Here is a 23,134-nt window from a genome sequence, read left to right as displayed (position 1 = left end):
AAATTATATATATATATATATATATATATATATATATATATATACAAAGTTATCTTTTTTTGTTTAGATGTTGTTTCGATATTATATCGTTCATTTTATAAATAGATATTTATGGGGGGGGGGCAAAAATACTGATTAATAAAATGTTTTTGGAAGTTAACACTGTCATTAACAAACAAAAACTGCAAAAGGGATAGTTCACCTAACAAATGGGGGAAAAAAAACTCACCAGTTCTTTGTGGAGAGAAGATGTTTTTGAAGGATCTTCAAGCAGGTCTTTTCCACACAATGAAAGTGAAGGGGACTTTTGTTGTCAAGCTCCTAGAAGGACAAAGGAACAGTCTCAAGTATTCTAAAGCCATTCTGCAGATTTGTGTGAATAACAAGCTGAAATTGAACTATTTCACAGTGAACTGACACAAAGGTGAGTAAATAATGAGAGAATTTTCTTTTTGGGCTAAAGAAAACAATAAATCAACAACCAATACAAACAACATAAAAACTGCATAGAAATAAAATATATCATGCCATTGATAGCCGTATGAGCATGAATCATTGTATACAACAATATAAAATGTGTTTAATATTATTAACAAAACTATGCTGGCAACATCAAGGATATGGGTTTGATTCCCTAACACAGTACACATTTAATGTAGTGCAAACCAATTTGGATGAAAGTGTCTGAATGCAAACTGTTGTGAAATCAGAATCTTAACAGGAAATGGACAGACTGGAAGAGTTTGAACAGCCAAACAAAACAGAAAATTGAGTGCAGCCCAAATGATGTAGTAAAACTGTTGGCAATAACAAGCGAATTCACTCATCTAGTGTCATTCCACTTTGACATTTCTGACCTTTTATTTCCAAACCGGTGGTGTAAAAACAGCCCGCTGAGACTTTCTATTGTTTGTGAAATATGTGGAACTGAAGTCCTGTATAGGTGGAGTGGGAGGGTCTTTTCCAGTAAGAGGCCGGTAAACTTCTTCTTTCTGGGGAATCGAAACTTTCATATTTCACTTTCCCGACATCATATGCATTCACTGAATGGACTTCTTCTTTTTGAAATGTCAGCATCAGGTGATGCCTGAACTAGAATGGGAGGAAGAGAGGAGGCCATAAATTTAGTTCATTGTTGTTGTTAAAAAAAAAAAAAACACAGATTTTTCCCATCTAAGGCAAGTATCACGAAGTAAATTGGCATAAACACAAAAAATGACAACCCCTGCATCCGAAATCACATACTGTATAGTAAGTACTACATGTGGTTTGAAACACACTTTGCGACCATTAAAAAAGTATGTAGTAATCTATATAGTATGAATGTGTGCAAAATAAATGATTGAAATTCACATTCACCATGTTTTCATTATCATGTGTACTACAGGTTCAGTTGCGTCGCTTCACAGCCATTTAAATCCTCTCCCGTGGCCTCATGGGATAGTAAAGTGTCCATCATAGCACTTCAGAATTTCAAAGCAGTAGTAGGTCATCTGGGACTTTTTGCCTGTTTTATGAATACTATGAATTCGGACATACTTCTCGGCTCACATACATAACTATATAGTATGAAAGTAGGCATCTTGAGATGCAGCGCACGGCTGCTTCTGAAATCGCACACTCTCGAGTAGGTACTTATTTTGAACAAGTAACTACTCCACGACTGCTAAAAGTACGTTCAATATAGAATGAATGTGTGTAGACTAGAGTGAATGTAATCTGGATGTTCACCATGTTGTCATTATCATGTGACCTACCAGGGTCAGTTGCATCGCTTCACTGTCATTAACAAATCCTCTCCTGTGGCCTCATGGGAAAGTAAAGTGTCCATCGCATGCACACTTCAGAATCTCGCCTGAAGTAGTAGATATACAAATACTTTTTATACTCTTTTATGAGTACTGTGAATTCGGACACTACTCTTGTCACATACTGTTTTTCGCCTACTATATAGAAGGGAAGTGTGCTATTTCGGATGCAGCCCATGACTCTGATTGCAGATGTCCTGCATGATCAACAAAGTTGTTGATTCAAATATCCCAAGGATCCATCCATGATCAAAACACTTGTCTTCAGGATATTTAGGGGTAAATGTTTCTGTAAAAACAGCAGGGATGCTTCCTGGAGATTCACCTTGCTGACTATTTTACAGTAGTACACCAGCTTTTCCATTGTGGTGGTTGGCAAACAGACGTAAGGTGCATTTCTGACACCTACTGGACTGGAGGGGGGAGCATGGCTAGTTGGATAGTGGAGGAAAGGGGGGGGGGGGGACCTAAAATAACAAAGTCTATTAATCAGACCAGTTGACTTTAAATATCTATTTATCTTGAAAATAATCATTATAATATCTTAAAAATCACATACAATCAATGACCCAATAAATTTGACACTGCTGCATATCTTGCCAATATTATCACCTCATACAAAGGATAATTCAAGAAAAACGGAATGAAATAATGACAAAAATATCAAAAACGTTCAAAAATATGTAGGTGATATTCTACCACTGTTCATGTTCTAGCACTAGAGGACACTGTTGTTGTTTGTACTGCATTTAGAGCACATAGATCCAGTCTGCATTTCTTTACAAAACGTCATGGGCGGTTAGAAATGAAGGATGGTTAATATTATTATCAAGTTTTTTCCCAACCCATATACTGCCTATAAAAAGTGCTTGTGAAAGTGTAAAGATGGCATGCATATTATTCTATAAATATAAAATATCTGTTGAACATGTAATGGGCTTGATTTTTAATGATCATTTTCACAGATCATTAACTCTTTTTATATGATATAGTGAAAACTGATACAAACTATTTTCCGGTCACTCATGGGTCACCAGAGGGTCCGGTCACAAGACACGGTGTGAACATTACTGATCTCCCCCTGTATGATTGATGGAGGACAGCTTACTATGGACTTTTACAGACATATTGAAAAAGTTATGCAAAATCTTATACAAAATATATCAAATTTAGCAAATGACATCCTTAACTGTATTACAGATATCCTGGTGTAAAACTTGTAAAAGATAAAATACTGTATGAAACAACTAGCTATTAAAAGAAAGAAAAATGCGTGTAAAGGAAATTTACACGTATCATAATTGTCCATTCAACAGATTTACTTTCCCAAATATGAATCTTCATAAAAAATGTATTCATAGAGGCTACTGATTTATCATTATCATTTATCAAAGTTGACATGAAACGCAAGTTGCGATAGTCCTTTCTTCCTTTTTTTGATGTAGGCTATGTCCAAGTGAAATGGCTTCTTGAACAAAAACAAATGTAGGGTGGGACTTGATTTTGGAATTGATCAGGAATTGATTGGATCATTGTGGTTTACTATTGACTATTGGTGGATCTCATGTGAGTGACAGGTTGTCCCGCCCTCACGCCAGTAAACACGTCATCAGAGAGGAGATGAGATGTCACTGCAAGTTGTGTGTGTGTGTGTGGGGGGGGGGGGGATCTTAAAAAAAAATTTTTTATTAAACATTACCAGTCCACATAAATAAATAAATAAATAAAAAGATGTGCCCAGATAAATCATTTATAATAAATACTGCAATATTCCACAAAAATAAGAATTTGTGATTTGATTTCATGGTGGCTTTATTTAATTACGTTATTTAATTTATGTTAAATGATTATTAAATTGCCTTTTTATGTTAATTTTCAGTTTTACTTTTCCACAGTAAATGCAAACAAATGCAAAGTCTGTCCAGTCAAATTCTATCGAACGGTAACTTTACACTCCTCTATAGGATCCCTCACACTGTCATTGGAAAGGTTGTGACTATCAGGACATCTTAAAAGAGCAAATATTTGAGCAAATGAAAGTTTTACGGTCAAGGATAAACTGCTCAGTTTAATAATGTGAGCTGTCCTTTCGTACTCTAGCTGTCATCGCACACAGATCTTCACACTTCATTACCCACACTCATAACATTCACAGGCCACTCGCTATAAATATTCAGCGGCACTGCGGAGTCACTCATGGATCAAATGGCACTGGCAGTGACTGTCATCACATATATCAAGTTCTTTTAAATCCTGTATTGATTTTAAAATAAATAAATAAATCAGTTTATTTCAGTGCAGCTCAAAAACACAAAACAACATCAAATTCAGTCCAAACTAAAATTAGGTATATACCACACAAATAATTAACATGATTCTGATTGCAGAAACATCGTGGATGATGTGACCTAATGATTTTTTTGTTTTATGGCCCAAGTCTTTAGTTTGTTTTGAAGTTGAATGTTGATTAAAATGTGTGGGTCATATTTCACCACCAAATCAAAAGAAAAATAAGAGATTGTATTTTGCAAGAAGAGAAAGTCTATAAAAAATGTTCTGAGGATGAGCTATGTTATGCTCGTAAACAGGGACGTGCACAGGGGGGTTGCTCAGGTTGCCCAGGCAACTGCCCATATGCCCTTCTCGACTCACGTTGCCCTTCCGAGGGGGGGAAAAATAAATAAATAAATCGTACAATGGCTGCAGAATTTCACGTAGGCCTAGATAAATAAATAAAAATCGCAAAGCCTCATTCACTTCCATTCGGGCACCGAAAGTGAAAGTCAGTAGGGGAAGGGCAAACTCTGTTTACGTGGCTGCAGCGCTGCACGCGACCGGTGTAGCAGTCGATTCTGTTCCCTACCGGAATTCCTGTTCCCTTTACGCAATCATACTACAAATCATGCGTATTTGCCCAGTTACCATACGTACCATCAGAACTGAACACGAGCAAGAAGCACAACTGAATGTGCGTGAAGCCAAAAGGTTAAAGGTGCTGTATGTAGATTTTCTACCAAAACGAATCCTTTTTTTATTGCCTGTGTGTGAAGGGGTTGTAATCTCACATTAAAATTATCCACTTTGCGGGTTTTGCTATTACCTCTGAAAGCAAGTATTCTTATTTTTATGTTAAGGTCCCGGGTCGGATTTACCGCCAGTGACGTCACCTGCATGCGCGCTCCCGAGCCTCTCGCCTCGTCTAGCCTACTGACTTTGCACTCAACAGCGACGACACTGCAACTTATGACATGGACTTATGACTTATGCAACTTATGACCTGTCTGATAACACTAAGAAACGACCTGCGGCCAGCGCCCAGCAAAACACAGACTCCAACACAAACTCCACATATTGATAAAAAACTAAAAAAAAAAAGAAGTTTTTTCTGCTGAAGCTCGTAAGGCCAGACGTGAATCGGATGAACTTCGGGTAAAAAACACGGATCAACATCGGCAGGGCATTTGAATAATGGAGAAACCTTATCTACAAACCTAGAATGTACATTTCCTGAAGAAAATGTGAAGTGGTGCTTGCAGTGGCAAAATTCGGCACGGTTGATAGGGTTCCATACTTATCATGGTACGAGCATGGAGCATTAGTTCAACGTCAAGCTAATAAAATAAAAGTAGCCAATTATTGTAACGTTGCAGTGGGAGTTTACCAGAGTTTCCAGCATGTTGTGGGATGCTTTGTGTGTTGCGTCCGGTTGCGTCTCATTCTGGCCGGTACCCACAGTGCTCGCTCATAAATTCGAGCACGCGTAAGAGCACGCGCTTGTAAACTTATTGGTTGCAATCTGAAACATCACCGCTAGAGGCCGCTAAAAACTACATACAGCACCTTTAAAAAAGGATTGTATTTTTCCCCGAAATTTAAGCGTTTTTTTATTTATTTTATTAGAAGCGAGTTTTTCCCCATCTGTCAATTCAATCCAGATTATTTCTTTTCAAATTTAAAACAATAAAAAATAAAAATAAAAAATAAAAAAACAATAAACAATAAATGTGTATTTTGGTGACATTTAACATATTGTTAATACATTTTGTACTGTTTACAAAGTTGTATATCATAAACCTGTCATCTCTGACGTTTTGCAATCTTTATAAAAAATAATAAGATCATAATATGAGGCATTGAGTTTGGACATAAACACGATATTTTAATAAAGACCCTGTTATTCTATGGTTATTCTTAGTCCTTCATATAGCCCGTGAGTTGAGAGCAACTCCCCGTCACAATTCCTGTGCACGTCCGTGCTCGTAAATGTCACAATGTGAACAAATATTGATGGCTTTATTTTCTTATGTTTTTTCTTTTCGTTTTTATAGAGAAATAGGCCTACGACTTAGACATCTTAGTGCAATTCACTGCTGAACACTGCTGCTAAGAAATGCTACTGCTGCATAAATAGACGTATGCAGATCTAGGCAGGTGGAGCTGGGGGAGGGGGAGGGTTTCAGAGAAACCTGCACACTGCAGCTTGCTAGCTTACAGCAAACAATGAACCAGACGATTTCAATTTTGATCAAGCAATCTCATTGGCTGCAGGATATATTGTTTAGTTGTTCAGTACATATATATGATACTGAATAACTGAACAATCATATATACCATAATAATACAGGTGTAAAATAATGGACCATACGGTTCATCAAATGTGACCTTTCTGTGTCACCCACACAAGGAAAAAAAACACCATAAACACCATTACTAACACAATTACCATTAACTAACCAACATAAAATACCCTAAAGTGCACAATAGAGTTTATAGTTAAAAGATTGCGATCTTGATTCAAGCACCCATGCGTTCTTATTCCTAAATGCCAACGATTTGGCTGTCAATCAAACCTGTGGAAAGTAACTTGACGCTTCAAATAAAGCTTGTATCAATTACATTGTTACAACAGTAGGTGGCGCAAGTAACTTTGTCATTGAAATGTATTTAATGTAAATAAAATGTATTTGTCATTGAATCATTCATTCAAGAGATTCGTTCAAAAATGCCATGAAGTCTTTATGAGTGAGTCATTGAATAATTCATTCAGATTAAAAAATAAAAATTCAAATTAATTCAATATAATTTTAAACAGACTGCAGCAATTAACATTTTGTCGTGATCTCTATTTTAAACAGAAAAATGTATCAATTTATCCTCTAGTACACAATTGATAACATAGGAAGCAACATAGCTATATAAATGCAATATAACATAATGCATCATGCAGAGACTTATGATCCATCCTTTTTACTCCATCTTTTACCAACAAAAAAACATGCATATTCTTTTTAAATATAATATGCATTTTGAACGATAAGGTAACTTACAGTTCACAGTTCAGCATTTTTACATTATTCTGTTAAAACTGCACACACAAAAAATGACAGTGTACTTGTGCTGTATTCTTTATGTAACAGCCATCATGTGAATGCACAGAAGCCTGCAGGACGAATCACAGGGCACAGGGGGTGAACATTAACAGACATTGTTTGGCTCACATTACTGCCTCTTTGTTTGTTCTGATGACTAGCGGGAGATAGACATTCCCTGACTGTTTTAGAAGTGAGAGCTGCTGTCTGTACTATCACACCATGCCTGGGTTTGATTTAAAGCCCTCTCTCACACTCTCTGGAAGACAACACTCTGCTGCCATGCTCTTTGTTGACAAAACACTTCGTATCTTGCCCACTAGACACTAGGGTGCTGGGTTTGGTGTCCGTCTGGGTGTAAGTGTGAGGCAGATAGGAAGATATGGGAAGTTTCAAACATTCTTGTCAGCTTTATGGCTTTGCGTAATCCCGCCGCAACCCCACTACATCATAGTCAGCGTTCTCCTGCTGGGCTTGGCAGCGGGGGGCTCGTGCCTTGCAATTTTCAACACTTAACACTGGAGAGAATCTCTCTGCCCCAGACGCTACTCGTATCGGATTGTGTGGCGTACTGTGTGTGACTGAATGTCGATTTCAGAATTTTACTTGAATTCTGTCCAGACACTTCTTAAATCATGTTAATCCTTTACAAATATTCACCAGTTACTATAGTAACACTAATTACGGTATACTACTGTATATATTGTTAGTGGAAATGCTGTTTCGCCAATTTTGGAAAGTCTATTAGGGGAATGAAGGCATACCTTGTGTTTATTACAATGATTTCAAAATGTCTGTTTTTCATTACAAATAAACCATGATTTATCTTGGTAATGGAAGCCATCAATGGTTTTGTTGGGTTTTGCTACAAATACCACCAAATATTATTACAATTTTAAAATAAATGTTTTCTATTTTTGTAACGTTCCTTCAGAAATCATTCTAATATGCTTATTTTGAGTACAAGAAACATCCCTTATTATTATTATCAATTGCATCAGTTGTGCTGCTTTATATTTTTGTGGAAAGCGTAAGACATTTTTACGATTCTTTAATGAATAGAAATTTCAAAAGAACAGCATTTATTTGAAATAAAAATCTTCTGTAACATTATAAATGTCATTATTGTCACTTTTGATCAATTAAATGTGTCGTTGTTGGGGAATATATATATATATATGTGTGTGTGTGTGTGTGTGTGTGTGTGTGTGTGTGTGTAGCAGCTAAAATAATGACTATTAATGTCCAGCTGGAGAGCCTATGGTAGCCACCAGAGGGCACTCTTTCTGTCTTTTTTTATCTCATCAGGGACTGCATTTTCCATTACCCATTTCCCAAACTCATTATGCTTGATTACTTTCAGCTGTTTCTCATTACCCTTGTTAACTCTGCCTATATAAGCCCTGTATTTTCACTCATTCTATGCAGAGTCTTTAATGTTGTTACATGGCATTTCTGAGTGTTATCCTTGTTTCATTTCTCTGCCTGTTTTCAAGATTCCCCATTTGCCTGTGTTTTCTGCCCTGTTGCTCACTTGTATGGTTTGCCCATGTGTTTGGGATTACGATTCTGGATTGTCCTAATAAAACTGCGTTTTGAAGTCTCTGAGCATACACCTACAGCAAAATATGGTTCTTGATAAAAAGAAAATTCTTCTAATGTACAATGTAAATGTTCATAAGGTGAAGGCCACTTGGCACATATCTCAATGGCATTTAAAGCACCTCATTCATTAGTGTCATATTCATCCGTCTTCACCGTGCTCTACAATCCAACTCAAAACCCAGTCTAAGCTCTGTATCAAAGAACGTTTGCCAGGGAGAGTAATTAGCCTATAAGAATAGCACCTATTGAATCCACCGCTTCTAAAAGTGTGCTCCGCAGAGACCTACTGCCCCCTAATTCATCAGAGGAGAGAACAGACGGACAGACGCACACACACACACATAGCAGAGTGGTTGGCATGTAGATCTGAAATGATATCTTACGAAGCTGTCTGCACCTTCTACATCGTTTCTGGCTCAAAAAACTTCTCCTCTAAAATAAACCCTTTGCTTTTCTAGTCCTAACCTACTCACTGCCCTACAAAGACCCCAGGTCGGCCACACACAACTGGTCACAGATTGAAAAACAGACACACTTGCACTGGTTTTAAGATTAAACACGATGTCTGTTGGGCATTTTTGTGCTCCTGTCTATTTCAAGCACTGAGATTATAAAAAAAGTCACTATTTGGTTTAATGCAATGCCATTTATATAGGCTACTTACATTTAAGTGTAACCAGTATAAGTTCAGTATAAGTTAAGCACAATCAACAACATGTCCTCCTCGTCTAGGTCACAGTGAGGCACTTATAATTATAACTAATGAGGCCAATCCATAAACATGCGTTAAAATACTCACTCAACAATATGTGTTGTTAACATGATTTTAGTGTGCAAAAACTCGCATAATAATCTTTTTTGTGTAGTTATAGACAACATTTTTGCCAGGAGAATTAATGGAAGCTTTTATAAATTAATTAAATAATTACATTTATAAATAAGCTTAACATGCCTTCTTCTAAATTCTTGAAAATGTACTTATATTGCTCATTTGCTCGTGCCTCGTTCTTTTTTCTTTTTTGGAAAATAAGGGACAAGTCAAAATAATATTTGTGGTAATCAACATTATGCCACAAATGCTGTTGAAGGATCGTAACTTGCATAAAAGCCAGAACATTCCCTTAAGTGTAATACAACAAAAGCATCTGTGCTTCTTTAAATGAACAGCATTTGATGATCTTGAAAAGCAGAATTCTTTTTCTTAACTATGCCGGTGTAATTTACAATATAAATGAGAGTGCAAATGCCAAATGAGTCACATAAAACACAGTGGCGTACTAGAACTTGATATGTAATATGATTATAGTGTTCAAACGAATCTATTCTGTGACAGCAGGTGGTAAGAAACCCATGATCCACTCACGTTATTCACACCGGTGGGAAAGAAAATCATTCTAAAGAGAGATCACTGTCAAAGCCAGTCAGTGATTTTCACCCCAAATTAGCGTTCCTGTGGTGATGAAGTAAGATTATCTCGCTGAAACCATTATGCTAATCTTGTGGCCTGCTTTTGTTTTTCTTCTTAATTTGCCAGGCACATTCTAGGTCACTGAAGATGAGTAGCATGTTGCGCGTGGTGCATATTTGGGATAATATGAAAGTAATATGAAAGCAGGGTTTGGCTGACCGTCTGTCCACACTGAACTGTAATTCCATTCCCGATGGCCTCCCAGGAAAAAAACACTGGTGCCCTTAACACTATCTCAGTGTCTAAGACATCTCAACTACCATGACATAATTTAGTGTCAGACTGGATGCTAATGTGACTGATTAAGTAAGAACCTTCCTGATCATGGGCTTGAATCTAATGTTACACTCTTAAGAAAAAAAAAGGATCAAAGTCGTTCTAAATAGATCCCTTGTGTTCTTGACTCAATATTAAAGAACACTTTAATGTATGCCAAAATGTAAATGTCTTAAATGATTGCATAATATACTTTCATGCTTAAATGGTTATAATATAATATATATATGAATACTTCAGATGCAAAAGCCTGAGTGCCATTTGAAATTTTCTTCTAGAATGATCATTTTTATCAAGCTTGTATGGTTATGTTCAGTTATTTCACTTTAATGGCAATGAACATTACCTATTAATTGTCATTAAAGTGAAATTACTGAACCTAAATATACGAGCTTGATAAAAATTCTCATTTTAGAAGAAAATTTCAGATGGCACTTAGAGGCTTTTGCATCATATATACAATACATATATAGGCCTAGTGATAAAGTGTTTACGAGCTGTTTTTAAGGGTATTTTATTTTTATTTTCATTATTCTCATTTATTAATGGCTTTTTATTGCCATTTTGTGAATGAAACTTCAAAAAACAAAACTTTTCCCCCGATTTCTAGTTTGCCTATGAAAGCCTGATTTTTATGTCGTTTTTGCCAGGGAAAAGGATGTGACGGTTACGCGCGCTCCCGAGAGCCTCTCTTCTTAAAAGTTTAGGATAATGCCGAAAGAGCCATTTTTTACAGTAATGTCAATGTGTCATGTAAAGGAAAGGGAATAATTCAAACTATACTCTCACATAGTGAGATGATATCTATATAATCTAGTCAATATACTCAAACTATCAAAACTGAGTAATTTGAATTAAGTTACCTCATCTGTCGACAAGATGCCGGTGAATTGCAGATCTGGTGCAAATCACTATGATCAGATCAGATGCTTTCTTAACTGCTGCTTTCTCGCTGTCCTTTTTGTTGTTTATTTTGTTATTGAGAGGAAAGCGATAATTACATATTCATAAACGTCACTCTCGTGGACGGCGTCGAGATGTTCCTTAAAAGTATATCGCTGCAAAGGTATTTCCAACTTATTTTTGCCTCTAAAAGCAATGAACGAAAAAGAACATTGTGGTAAGTATATCGGGGCCTTGCCTCACGTTCAGTCTCTTCTCTCTTGTAGGCCTACGTTACTATACATGTGCACGAGCCACGAGAGCGAGCACGAGCAGTTAGTTGCTGGCTGCAGTTCACTTAACGGCCACCGGTGTCGCTAATAACAAGGGTTTCTGAATTCTCCACATAGCCAAAAACCATAATACAAAAAAGGGACTTTGATATAGACTTTGACCCTTTAGACTTTGACCCTTTAATTCATAAAATAAAGAAAACGAACCCCTAAGCTTCTGTAATACAATAAAATATAAAGAAGGAAATATACAAGAGGAAAAAGATACAAATAAATGATAAAGTAATGATAATGGTAATGGTATGCTAAAAAGTTTCCAGGATCACTTTAAAACAAAACAGGGAAAAGGGTTACTTTATTTTAAGGTAACGTATACTTACTCAAATAAGTACTGAGTAATATTAATTAACTACATGCACTTACTAGAGAGTTACAGTTAGGTTTAGGGTTATTTACTTGTAATTATGCATCATTTACTGTTATTACCATAAGTACATGAAGTAATGTGTATCTACGTCACCTTGGCTTAGAATAAAGTGTCACTGGAAAACAATATTGACATCTTCAAGCCCTTGAAGAAATTGTTTAAAAAATCCCTAAATTTCTTAAGTAATCTGAAATTCAATTTATTTAAAGTATAAATTATTGAATATAACTTAAATATACTGATAATTATAGAAAATAATTAGTCAAATTAATAAGATTTAAATTATTTTATAGACATCCTGTTATGAGGGATCATAATCCTTGTTATGAATAGATATTTTATTTACAAGTATTTCTGTCTATTGAAACCTTTTCGATTGACTACAAACTAAACAAGACATTTATGGGGTCTTTATCAATTTGTTCTTAAAAATAACCCTGTCTCTTTGATGAAAGATCTGATGAATGGAGATAAAAATAGAATCTGATGATGTTGTGAGAGTACGCAAAAGACAGTCACCCTCGACCAGACCGATAAACTGTTCTTTAAACAGATAGACAGTCCAACGCGTGCATAAACGCACATATGACCATATTCCTAATTTTAAAAAAAATCTGCTTCAACTGATTATTAAATACTCTGCATCTTAAAAGCCAGCTCTGAAGTTTTGAACGCAGTGTTTTTGTAGAAACTATAGGCCAACTTAGGTTTTTGTGTGTGCTTCTGAATATGCATAAATATGATATGACATCTCAGCCTTGTGTGTCTGATATATGTCAGTGAACATGGGTGGAGTCAGCACCAGAGAAGTGTAACTCTTCCCAGAGCGGGTGCTTCTTCCATATAAAGCGTTGCAGGAGCTCAAAGCCCTCGTTAGAACAGGAATCCTCAGTCACTTCGGCTGCAGCACTGCTATTGCTGCGTCTGGGCGCCCTGATCCTTTGCACAGCTGCAGAGAGGTGAGAGAAGGGCAGAGAGAGAGAGACAGAGAGACATTACTACACAGCTAACAATGTCGTCGATTAAGTTAAATCCTGTGCATTATTGTGCATGCATATGGACACTGTGTCATACGGCTAGTCTGAATTGATAAATATTTGCATTGCAGCGATTTGTAAGTAATTGTGGGTTTAAATGTTTCTTAAAATTGCCAATGCAGTTGAAGACTGATATTGATGGAAAAATCCATTTTGGTTGGATTAAATACACAGTAAAAGTGGTGACACAATTGTTACCTTAAATAACTTTTTCTTCCTGATTTAATGCATTCAAATTAGTTTGTGGGTATAAATCAATTTATTCAGGTGGATTCAGTGATGTTAAATAATATTTTTTGACTTGAATAAAACCGGTTGATTTAGATGTTACCATTTCAAGTTTCAAGGTTACGATTTTTTCAGTGTATAGCATTGATTTAGAAAAGCTGAATAAATTCTGGAATAAGAAGGCTGGACTACACAAACATAGTGTGATATAATTCACATGTACATTAATAAAGCAATTACATGTGCATTTCTAGATATTTAATTTATATGTTTTAAAGTTATTATCAGCATAATACATGGAATCATGTTTTTATTTTATTTCATTGTAATAGCATGCAGTGTCATTTACAACAACCTGCTTAGAGTTTAAAAGGAAGGAAGAGCTCATAAACGATAATCACACATACCACGCATAACCACATTACATTCTGTATTCATATTCCTGATGCGGCAGGTCTTGCACACGTGTTTTGTAGAGTATCAGAGTACAGAGAGCACAGGAGCTTAACAGGAGCGGGAATTGGGAATGTATGTAGTGAGTGTTTGGAAGCTGAGGAGGAATGTGTTGATTGTTTAGTGATGAGTGACGAGGACAAACAGAAACACTCCGCTATTGCAAAGTGAATGTGCAATACAAGACTTCCAAATGCTAAGAATCAGTTTTTGATGAACATTTGATTATTTATTTATTTATTTATTTAGAATTGCTGTTTGGCAATGTCATTGAGTGGCATTTCCATGATGATGTAAAGGAAAACTCTAGAAATATATAATAGTTTTTGTTATTTATTAATTAATTCAACTTTATATTTATTAAGTGGTCTGCTGAAATTGGTACACAGTCATAGGGTCTACAGGGGTCCTTTATGTGATGTAATTTACAGTTTTAGGAAAATAGTTTATTGTATGTTAGTTAAGCCACACTTTTTTGTGATTTTGAACGTTTTTATTTTAAAATTATATATATATATATATATATATATATATATATATATATATATATATATATATATGTATGTATATATACATGTTATACATCATAATAATAATATATTTGGAATAATAATCATATCGTCTACAGTACATAGACAAATGCACATTTACAGCTGGGTACAGTTTCTATTGAAAGGCATTATGTTGTTAATGTTTACACACTCTAAAATGAACAGTGTGCTGAATATTCTTTGGTTTTCTTTTATTTCCCAGGACAGGCAGTGCAATGATTGAACTGGGCTCAGTGGAGGAGGGCAGCAGTCTGATAGACGAGCTGATGGAGTTGACATCTCAGAGCTTATGTCAGCTCGAGATTAAGGAACATTTCAACATCATTAAAGAAATTGGCCGTGGCAAGTATGGCCATGTGCTTCTGGTCACCCACCGCTGTAAAGGTACGCTATTGAGCCTTTATTCTGTATTAAGTCACTCACTGTGTTTTTTAAAAGTTCTGTGATTTCTTTTTAAAACAATACATACCTGATCCCAGCATTAAAAAGTGCAATCTTGGGTTTTTAACTAACTCCTTTGGGGTCTTGTATCACCCTGAATGGATTCATTTTAAGATAATGACTTGCTGACTGTACATTTTTCAGCTCACAAATTATTACACTCACTTACACAATAAATATGACACAAGACGAAAACAGTTTGAGAGCGCGAGTCCAGGTGAATGGACGAATACAGTAATTAAATAAATTGAAAACGCAATGGGGTTATCCATTACAAAAAACTTCCGTATTCTATAAAACAGGTCGCATCGCTTCAGGTTCAGGTCTTTTGTGCTTCATCAGAGCTGTTTTTCTCAAGATACTGTCAAAGGAGTGAAAGATTATGTGTATTTCAGTTGAATTTAGTCAGATGCATTTACATTGTTACTGTGCCTCAAGATGCAATCAACTGAAACTGTGTCTGTAAAGGTGTGAACCAAATGGCCCACAGGAACTGATAGGTGTATAGGCCAGACGGCCCACACAAATCTTGTGTTTCGAGTCTCTGTTATAAAGTTCTGCCCCACAGAAAGAACTTTGAGTTAAGATTTTTGAAGGACGACCTGCTAACATCGCTGCTGAAGAGCTATATATTATAGAGAATAAATTATTCTCCCCACACAAAACTCTTGTCAATCGTACTTATTTTATGTATTAGAGAAATCTAATACATTGGCGAGCCATCCAAACGACCGCTCGGCCAAATATAGCAAAATCTAACTGGAGCAAGCAAAGATGATCATATCTGATGTCCATTGTAGCTATATGCAAATTGATATCTAAAAGTTTTTTTTCTTTCTTTCTCACTAACATTTAGATATTTAAATAAAATAAAAACTATAAAAAAAGAAACTAGCTAGGTTAAAAAGTCCATAGATATTGGCGTGCGTCAGTTAGTACTGGCGTTAACACTTTCTCCCACAAGCAGATGCATGAGACCTGTTTGATCATGTGACGTTCGGCATAAAGCTTCTGAAAATATAAAAGAATTGTTTTTATTCTCAAGATGGTAAATGGACACCACTCACTGAGTTCAACATGCCGAGGTCATGCAGGCGTACTATTTGAAATGTTGTGGAAAAACCCCTCTGTTTGATTTACTAAAATAACCTAGAATATAACTTTTATAAAATCAGTTTAGATTCAGTTCCCACTTCAAAGCATATTTTTTGGTCATCCGACAAAAAAACTTTATATAACAGCTAGTTCATTTGTGTAGGCCTACCAAAAGCATAAAATAAGTTTCATTATTATACTAATTAAAGCAATTTCCTGACCAATAATTTGTGGTTAAGACAACTAAAGTGTTTAGCCATTTTGGGCTTGGCCCTTTCTTTTTTTTTTTTTGTCCAGGAGTGTACATGAACATGGGAATCATTCAGTACCATGCCATGATGTGTATCAAAGTACTATAGTATTACAGTTTGATAGATTTACTGCATGCACACTTCTGTTAGAGATCACTTTGAGCAGTGCAGAAATGATTTAATGCTATTTAAATGAAACACTATCTCCTCTTTTACACTCCCTCAAATCTTAATGCCAAGACATCATAACAGCTGTGAAAATACTTTCCACTATACGTCATCATTTTATGTCTCTATAGAGCACCATCGATGAAGGCCAAAAGTCCTCTGATCTTGTGTATTTTTCACTGCTGATTGTGTCACAGGGACTCCAATGGCTCTCAAAGTGCTTCCCAAAGCCTCGACCAAACTGCAGGGCTTCCTGAGAGAATACTGCATCTCCTTGCATCTGTCCTGCCACCCCTGCATCGTGGGCTTGTTTGGAATCGCCTTCCAGTCCAACGAGCACTACGGATTCGCCCAGGAGCTCGTCACAGGACGGGACCTGTTCGCCATCATCCAGCCACGGGTGGGTGCTCAAACATCATCAGATCTTTCCCTTTATTCATATGCACTAGTAATGCTAGGACTGCCAATTCACACACGCATGGGTCTTTCTTCAAGTGCGGGCACTTTAAAACTCAAACATTAAAACTGATTTGGGAACTTTTTACCATGCCGCCTTTATTTTTACTACTTTTCAATTGCATTTTATATATAAATTTGTCCTTTGTCCCGGACATTCAGTCTTTAACTATAACAATTCATCATAAAATAAGAATTATTAAATGTTTAATTAATTAAATTAAATACATTAAATGTCAAATTTACTTAAGAGCATTTAAGCATATGTAGCCTACTTTTTTTTACACAAATTACAAGGTGTTGATCATGGTGGAAATTATGCCACAATTAGTGTAAATCAAGATCAATATCTCATTTCAATATTAAATTGTGCATCATTTCCAATAAATCTGTAATTATGTCTAATGATACAAAAAGTACAAAAATATTATTTATTTGTGTATACTTAATACTGAAACCCAAATAAGTCAAGATTTTTTTTTTTTTCTTAATCTGCTGTGATCATGATATTTTCTTGGTTTGGAGGTAATGAAAGCACTTTCACACACACTATATATATAAATATACACAAATAAATAATATTTTTGCACTTTTTGCATCATTTGCATGCATATATATATATATATATATATATATATATATATATATATACATACATACATATATATATATAGCCAGACATACTGACTATGTCTGTCATTGCCAGATAGCTTCCAAATCAATGTCCGACACTTGAGAAGGTTACATTTTCATCGTCACAGACACTATGTGTCTCCAGATGTGGTATATTTTATGTCTGCATGCTTATATAGTGATGTCTGACAGATGCTGATTAAATGCATTGCGGACTAGAGATATGATGGGTGATTTTTTGATTTCAGATTTTTTTTGTCTCAGAAAATAATGCACGGTCTCTGAGGGCTTTCATAACTTCCAGATATTTTAAGAAAATATTAGCAATGGAATAAGCTATGGAGTCACTAAAAAATATTTAAGATGTAATTTTCTCTACCGTAACATCCAACACAGAGTGTTTCCATAATTTGAGATGGTGGAATGGTGAAAATGACATTGATCGGATCATTTACTGTTGAGCACACAAATGAAAGAGACTAGTGAGAAACGTATATTTTAGATTTATTTTATCATGTCCGCAGTGCCAAAGTGCCCATAGCTGAAGTAAACACTTGCACAGTATGTGACTAATAAAGCTCCAGATCCTTAACATGCCAGTGCAGGCCTGGAGTGACTTTAAGGATCTGGAATCCAGACCGCACGCTAAACATGTTCACATGCTTTTCGTACTGAATAAGGGGCAGGAGGTACGCTTGACATATTTCGGTAATGTTCACATGTCTTAGGAAATCTTGGAGGGTGTAATGTGTGAGTAAAAGAGCAGAGCAGCTGTTTTTCTCTGTCACAACATGAGTCTCTGTTACTTCAACATATCCAGTGAAACCTTAAGCCAGACGTACTGAAGGATTGGAAAGATTTAAAGTGGCAATAACACAGCAGGGGCTCCTAAACTCATGCAATCGAATATTGCAACGATGTTGTCTTGACAAAGTTTTGTACCAGCACACAAACAGAGTTAGCAAAATGTTTTTAGCAAAAAATTATTCATGTACATGTTACCAAAGTAAATTACTGAGCAAATTCAGTTCAGTTCATAATTGTTTTTAAATGTAAAAGATGTAGTTGTATATTATGTAATATATATATAAATATATATTTATTATTTAAAATGTGTATATATATATATATATATGAAGAGTTCAGATGCAAAAATCATTCTTATCAAGCTCGTATATTTAAGTTCAGTAATTTCACTTAAATGAAAATTAATAGGTTATTTTCATTGCCAATTAAGTGAAATTACTAAACTTAAATATGCGAGCTTGATAAGAATGACCATTCTAGAAGAAAATTTCAGATGGCACTTAGAGGCTTTTGCATCTGAACTCTTCATATATATATATATATATATACAGTCAAACCGAAATTTATTCAGACACCTTGCTATCTTAACTTAAATAAATGAACTATTGTGTCCTGCACCCACTAGTAAAAAAAATATCAAAAATTATATATGGTGTCTGAATATTTTTTTGTTTCACTGTATATATATATATATATATATATATATATATATATATATATATATATATATATATGTACTCAAAAATATAGATTTACTGTATTAGTTTTTGTCATTTTCATATTTATTTTATGTTACCAAATATTACAGGTTTTTTTCTGTGCCATTTCTGTGTACAATATTACCTACTTTTAACAAAAGTTTATTAATAAACTGTCCTGTATTTCTGTTGTTCTCCAGGTGGGCATCCCTGAATGCGCAGTGAAGCGCTGTGCCGTTCAGATCTCTTGTGCTCTGGAGTTCATCCACCAGCGTGGCCTGGTCCACCGGGACATCAAGCCTGAGAACATCCTGCTGCTGGACACACACTGCCGGCGGGTCAAACTGGCTGACTTCGGCCTCACCCAGAGACAAGGAACCTTCATCCGCTTCATATCAGGCACGCTGCCGTATATGGCTCCAGAGCTGTGCGCCATGGTCTTAGAGGAAGGTCAGAAGGAGGTGAAAGTCCCTCCGCTCCGAGTGGAGCCCACTTTAGACACCTGGGCCTTTGCTGTTCTTCTATTCTGCATCCTCACGGGCTTCTTCCCTTGGGAGCGCTGCAACGACAGCGACGATTTCTACGAGGAGTTTGCAGACTGGCGGAGAGCGTCGGCAAAGACCCCTGTGCCGTCTCAATGGAAAAGGTTCACACCCATGTGTATGCAGATGTTCAGGAGGATGTTAGCGCTGGATGCCAGTGAGAGGTGCTCCATAGGGGAGGTCAAAGGTTACGTGGGTAAAGACTGGGTACGAGCGAAGGATGCCAACGGATGGGTGGGAGAAAACGGAAAGGTCAGCACGTCCACACCGAGCCCTTGCAGAAGCAGCCACAGTGATGAACAGTGATGGTGTTATATGACAAATGAGCAATCAGAATGTGGCGCTAATTACAATGCAGACAGATGATTGGTGGGCTGAACTGACATCATTAGAGGTGCTGATATAGATATTGCTTCTCTGAAGTAAGTAAAGAGGAAGACACTAATTTGCCACAGTATTGAATTATGGTGGATTAAATACAATTTAGGCTGCTTTAATAGCAATTAATAGTTAATTGTCTATATAAAAGTAAATATATATGAGGATTCAAGCTATAACATAATTCTTGTAATGTATACTGTATGTTTATTTGACCTTAGAATGCCTTTGTAACAAAACACTTTTCTACATGATCTGATTCGCTCATGGTTAGATGCGATTTATGTGAAATTGTAGTAAAATGTTCTTGAAATCTTTATTATTGTTAAAAAACTCTTTATACCAATAGTAAAGGCAGAGGAAGCAGGGATAATTGTAACGCTCAATAAACTGACACAAGATGCCATCTTGTTCAAAATTTCCACAACTTTTTGGCAATGTTATTTAAATAATATCTGGGACAAAATCTGACAACAATGCCATTATAAATCTTGCTTCAAATTATCTTAAATTATACCTTATTTTTCAGGCTGGACCATGCACATACATAGAGTAAATAAACTGGCGGTGCCTCTCTCAAAAATGTGGTTGACTATTTTAACTGAGGACAACAGCTGCCATATTGAGCATTACAATTGTTCCCATTTATTTCTATATGAGTGGACCGTCTCCTCCCCTTTAATCTCTGATGCAGGTATGAACACGCACAATTCAAACCTCTACCTCCACACAAAATTTACACACTTTCAGGAATGATCCGTATTGTATTGTTTTATGATTTGCCAATCAGTTTTTTTGTTTCTAGTATAAATCTAGTATAAATGAGGGTCCAGTGAATGAAGAATACAAAGACAAGACATTAAATGTAGTGTAGATGAGGGGTAGATTTCAAACAACTGTTGTATTTTACTCATGATTCTATCCAAGTTTATTGAAATATCTATTATATATTTGTATAAAATGTGTATAGATTTCATATCAACTTGTTTGTTTTGTTTGCTGTGTGCTTATTATGAGACCCGTGTCACTATTAAAGCCAGTCCTATATTGTCCAAGGATAAAACTATAGTGTTTGAGAATGTTGTGTATTAACTAACAGTAATATAACCGTTTTAGTTTACTTGTACTTAATTACAAAATTCAATAATGGCTGCTTATGTCAAAAATGGTGGAGACAAAATTTCAAAGCTTAATGCCAAACATTTCCTGTGTAAAGGCAACATAATATCAGATATTACTGTTGCTTTTAAAACATTTAACTTTAGTATTTTTATGTCCACTTGCACTAAAAGCGAACATAAAACTGCCCTTAAATGTCAAAGCAACTTGATTTAGCATCTGATGTGCTTTTCATAATGCACAAGCTTGAGCAAAGAGCTCTAGACTACTTGACGAAAGAAAGAAAAAGGATAATTTGCATTAAAAGCAATTCAGTTTAAAAATAAAGTTCCCAGAGTGAGGTGTAGTTATTTACCCTTGAAATATGATTGACAGGATTAAACAAACAAGCAGCTCCCCAACCTTTTTTGTTGCAAAATGTGCTTTGAAACCCCTTCTAAGCCACTGATGGCCTTTGCTTGTAACCCCAGTAATTTATTACAGTACATACAAACACAGAGAGCACTACAACCTTCTCTGTTCAACATTCAGAGACCTCCAGGCATCTGTTGCAGCTGGTGTGGTATTGATGGATTCTGGGCTGGTGTTTGTTTAGGCCCGGCTCTAGAGAAACTGTCCCGGCGGTGCGTCGTCACGCTGGGGATTTGACAGCACTTCTGAACCCAGCAGCTCCCTTTGCTTTGCAGCATATTTAGAGCGTTACACTAACCGGGATAATGTTACCGCAGTCCCTGTGAGCTGGTCCAATCAAAGACCTTCATTACTAAATACTCTAAAGCAGCCAAAAGCCCATCATGGGGTAAAGGGTTTAACAGCTTTCACTGAAGCTTGACTCCTCAGCAATGACTCATAATCTGTTTCGGTTGTTACTTTGAGCCAGATTCTTCTTACAAAGCATCTGGCAATAACAGCCGTTTCGCTGGTCACTTTGTGGAAACGGACACTTTATGGTTGTCAATTAATGCAGTGAACTACACCTGTGGTTCCTCTGCTTTGACTCCTATGCAGGATTATTATCGTTAACTAAAACATTTCTGTTCATTGAAATAAAGCTGAAATAAAGTTGAAAGACTTCAACTAAACTAAAATTAGCCCTTAAACGCATACCTCGGGTCTTTAGTGACCCGGGATGTCATTCACTACCCTCCCCCTCATTCATTTTTTAAAAAAAGTTAAGACATCAACCTTCTTAGTATAGAGGGTATGCGCGACGTCATCGCCAGCCGAAGTGACTGCGGTTACGCCCACTGAGTGGCAAAAAGACTGAGTGGCAGCATTGGTTTTCAGCCTGAATGCCATGAGAAACACACAAAACACATCTAAAAAGGGAAAGAGCTTTGAGATTGACTGTACAAACAGATTTGACAAAGAAATCTGAGGGGTTTTTTTTACAGACTTCTGAAAGCTACAGAAAAGAGAAGCAAATGGGTCACTGCATTTCCCAGAAACAACCGGACTCCAGGCAGTGAAACATGGATTTGCAGTTATCATTTTGTCTCAATATGTTGAATTTTGGGGTAAAATCACATCCTATATATTGTAGGCTATTGTTATATATTGTATTAACAACTCATCAATTAAATATTTACCATCGTGTGTTCTGCCTAATTTGATGTTTATAATAAACACTGACAAGAACTAGTTTTAGGGCTGGACGATATGACTATATATATATATATATAACATTGATAGCCTATAAGTGATCAACCAGATTTAGACCAACTTATATTGTATTTATATGAAGCGTTCACAGGCAAATTTACTTAGTGCATTTCCCCGGCATCGGAATCAGGGACATATACTGTATATAATGTCATAAAACACGTTTCCTGCAGGTTGCATGACCTCACTGGATCGTTAGTTGTAAGTCCAACCTTTAATTTAAAGCATTGACGTCACTTTCCCGCTGGAACACGCCCCCTCAGCCGGACTGAGTGGCAAAAGAGCTGCTACATGACTGGAGTTAATAGGAGAAACTGCAAAAACGAGAGTAAAACAAACGATTATCAGTTTAAACTAAAGGTTGGACTCGATATAGTGTTCCTTGCAACTTACCAAAGATCCAGTGATCCATGGATACTAACTTAGTGTTATAGTAATAGTGTTTCCTGATGACTAAACCTAAAATTAAAACCGAAATAAAAATAAA

General features: G+C 36.1%; 1 protein-coding gene across 1 annotated transcript; it reads left to right on the top strand.

Moving 5' to 3' along the window:
- The first annotated feature begins 12,931 nt into the window (after positions 1 to 12,931).
- On the top strand, positions 12,932 to 22,581 carry LOC308680486 (serine/threonine-protein kinase SBK1). Its single transcript, XM_081348616.1, has 4 exons — positions 12,932 to 13,087; positions 14,600 to 14,781; positions 16,550 to 16,752; positions 19,147 to 22,581. Exons 2-4 carry the CDS (start codon positions 14,613 to 14,615, stop codon positions 19,792 to 19,794), a joined length of 1,020 nt encoding a protein of 339 aa, XP_081204742.1. The 5' UTR covers positions 12,932 to 13,087; positions 14,600 to 14,612; the 3' UTR covers positions 19,795 to 22,581.
- The last annotated feature ends 553 nt before the right edge of the window (positions 22,582 to 23,134 follow it).

Source organism: Scardinius erythrophthalmus (assembly GCF_964197995.2).
Source record: "Scardinius erythrophthalmus genome assembly, chromosome: 20".
In the NCBI taxonomy this organism is placed as follows: Eukaryota; Metazoa; Chordata; class Actinopteri; order Cypriniformes; family Leuciscidae; genus Scardinius; species Scardinius erythrophthalmus.
This window is presented reverse-complemented; position numbering and strand designations above follow the sequence as displayed.

What these genes read in the sequence shown, in the direction of transcription:
- LOC308680486 (XM_081348616.1), top strand. Translation starts at nt 14,613, where the DNA reads ATGATTGAACTGGGCTCAGTGGAGGAGGGCAGCAGTCTGATAGACGAG. An exon ending in GGTCACCCACCGCTGTAAAG is followed by an intron (nt 14,782 to 16,549) that starts GTACGCTATTGA and finishes ATTGTGTCACAG; the next exon opens with GGACTCCAATGGCTCTCAAA. An exon ending in TCGCCATCATCCAGCCACGG is followed by an intron (nt 16,753 to 19,146) that starts GTGGGTGCTCAA and finishes GTTGTTCTCCAG; the next exon opens with GTGGGCATCCCTGAATGCGC.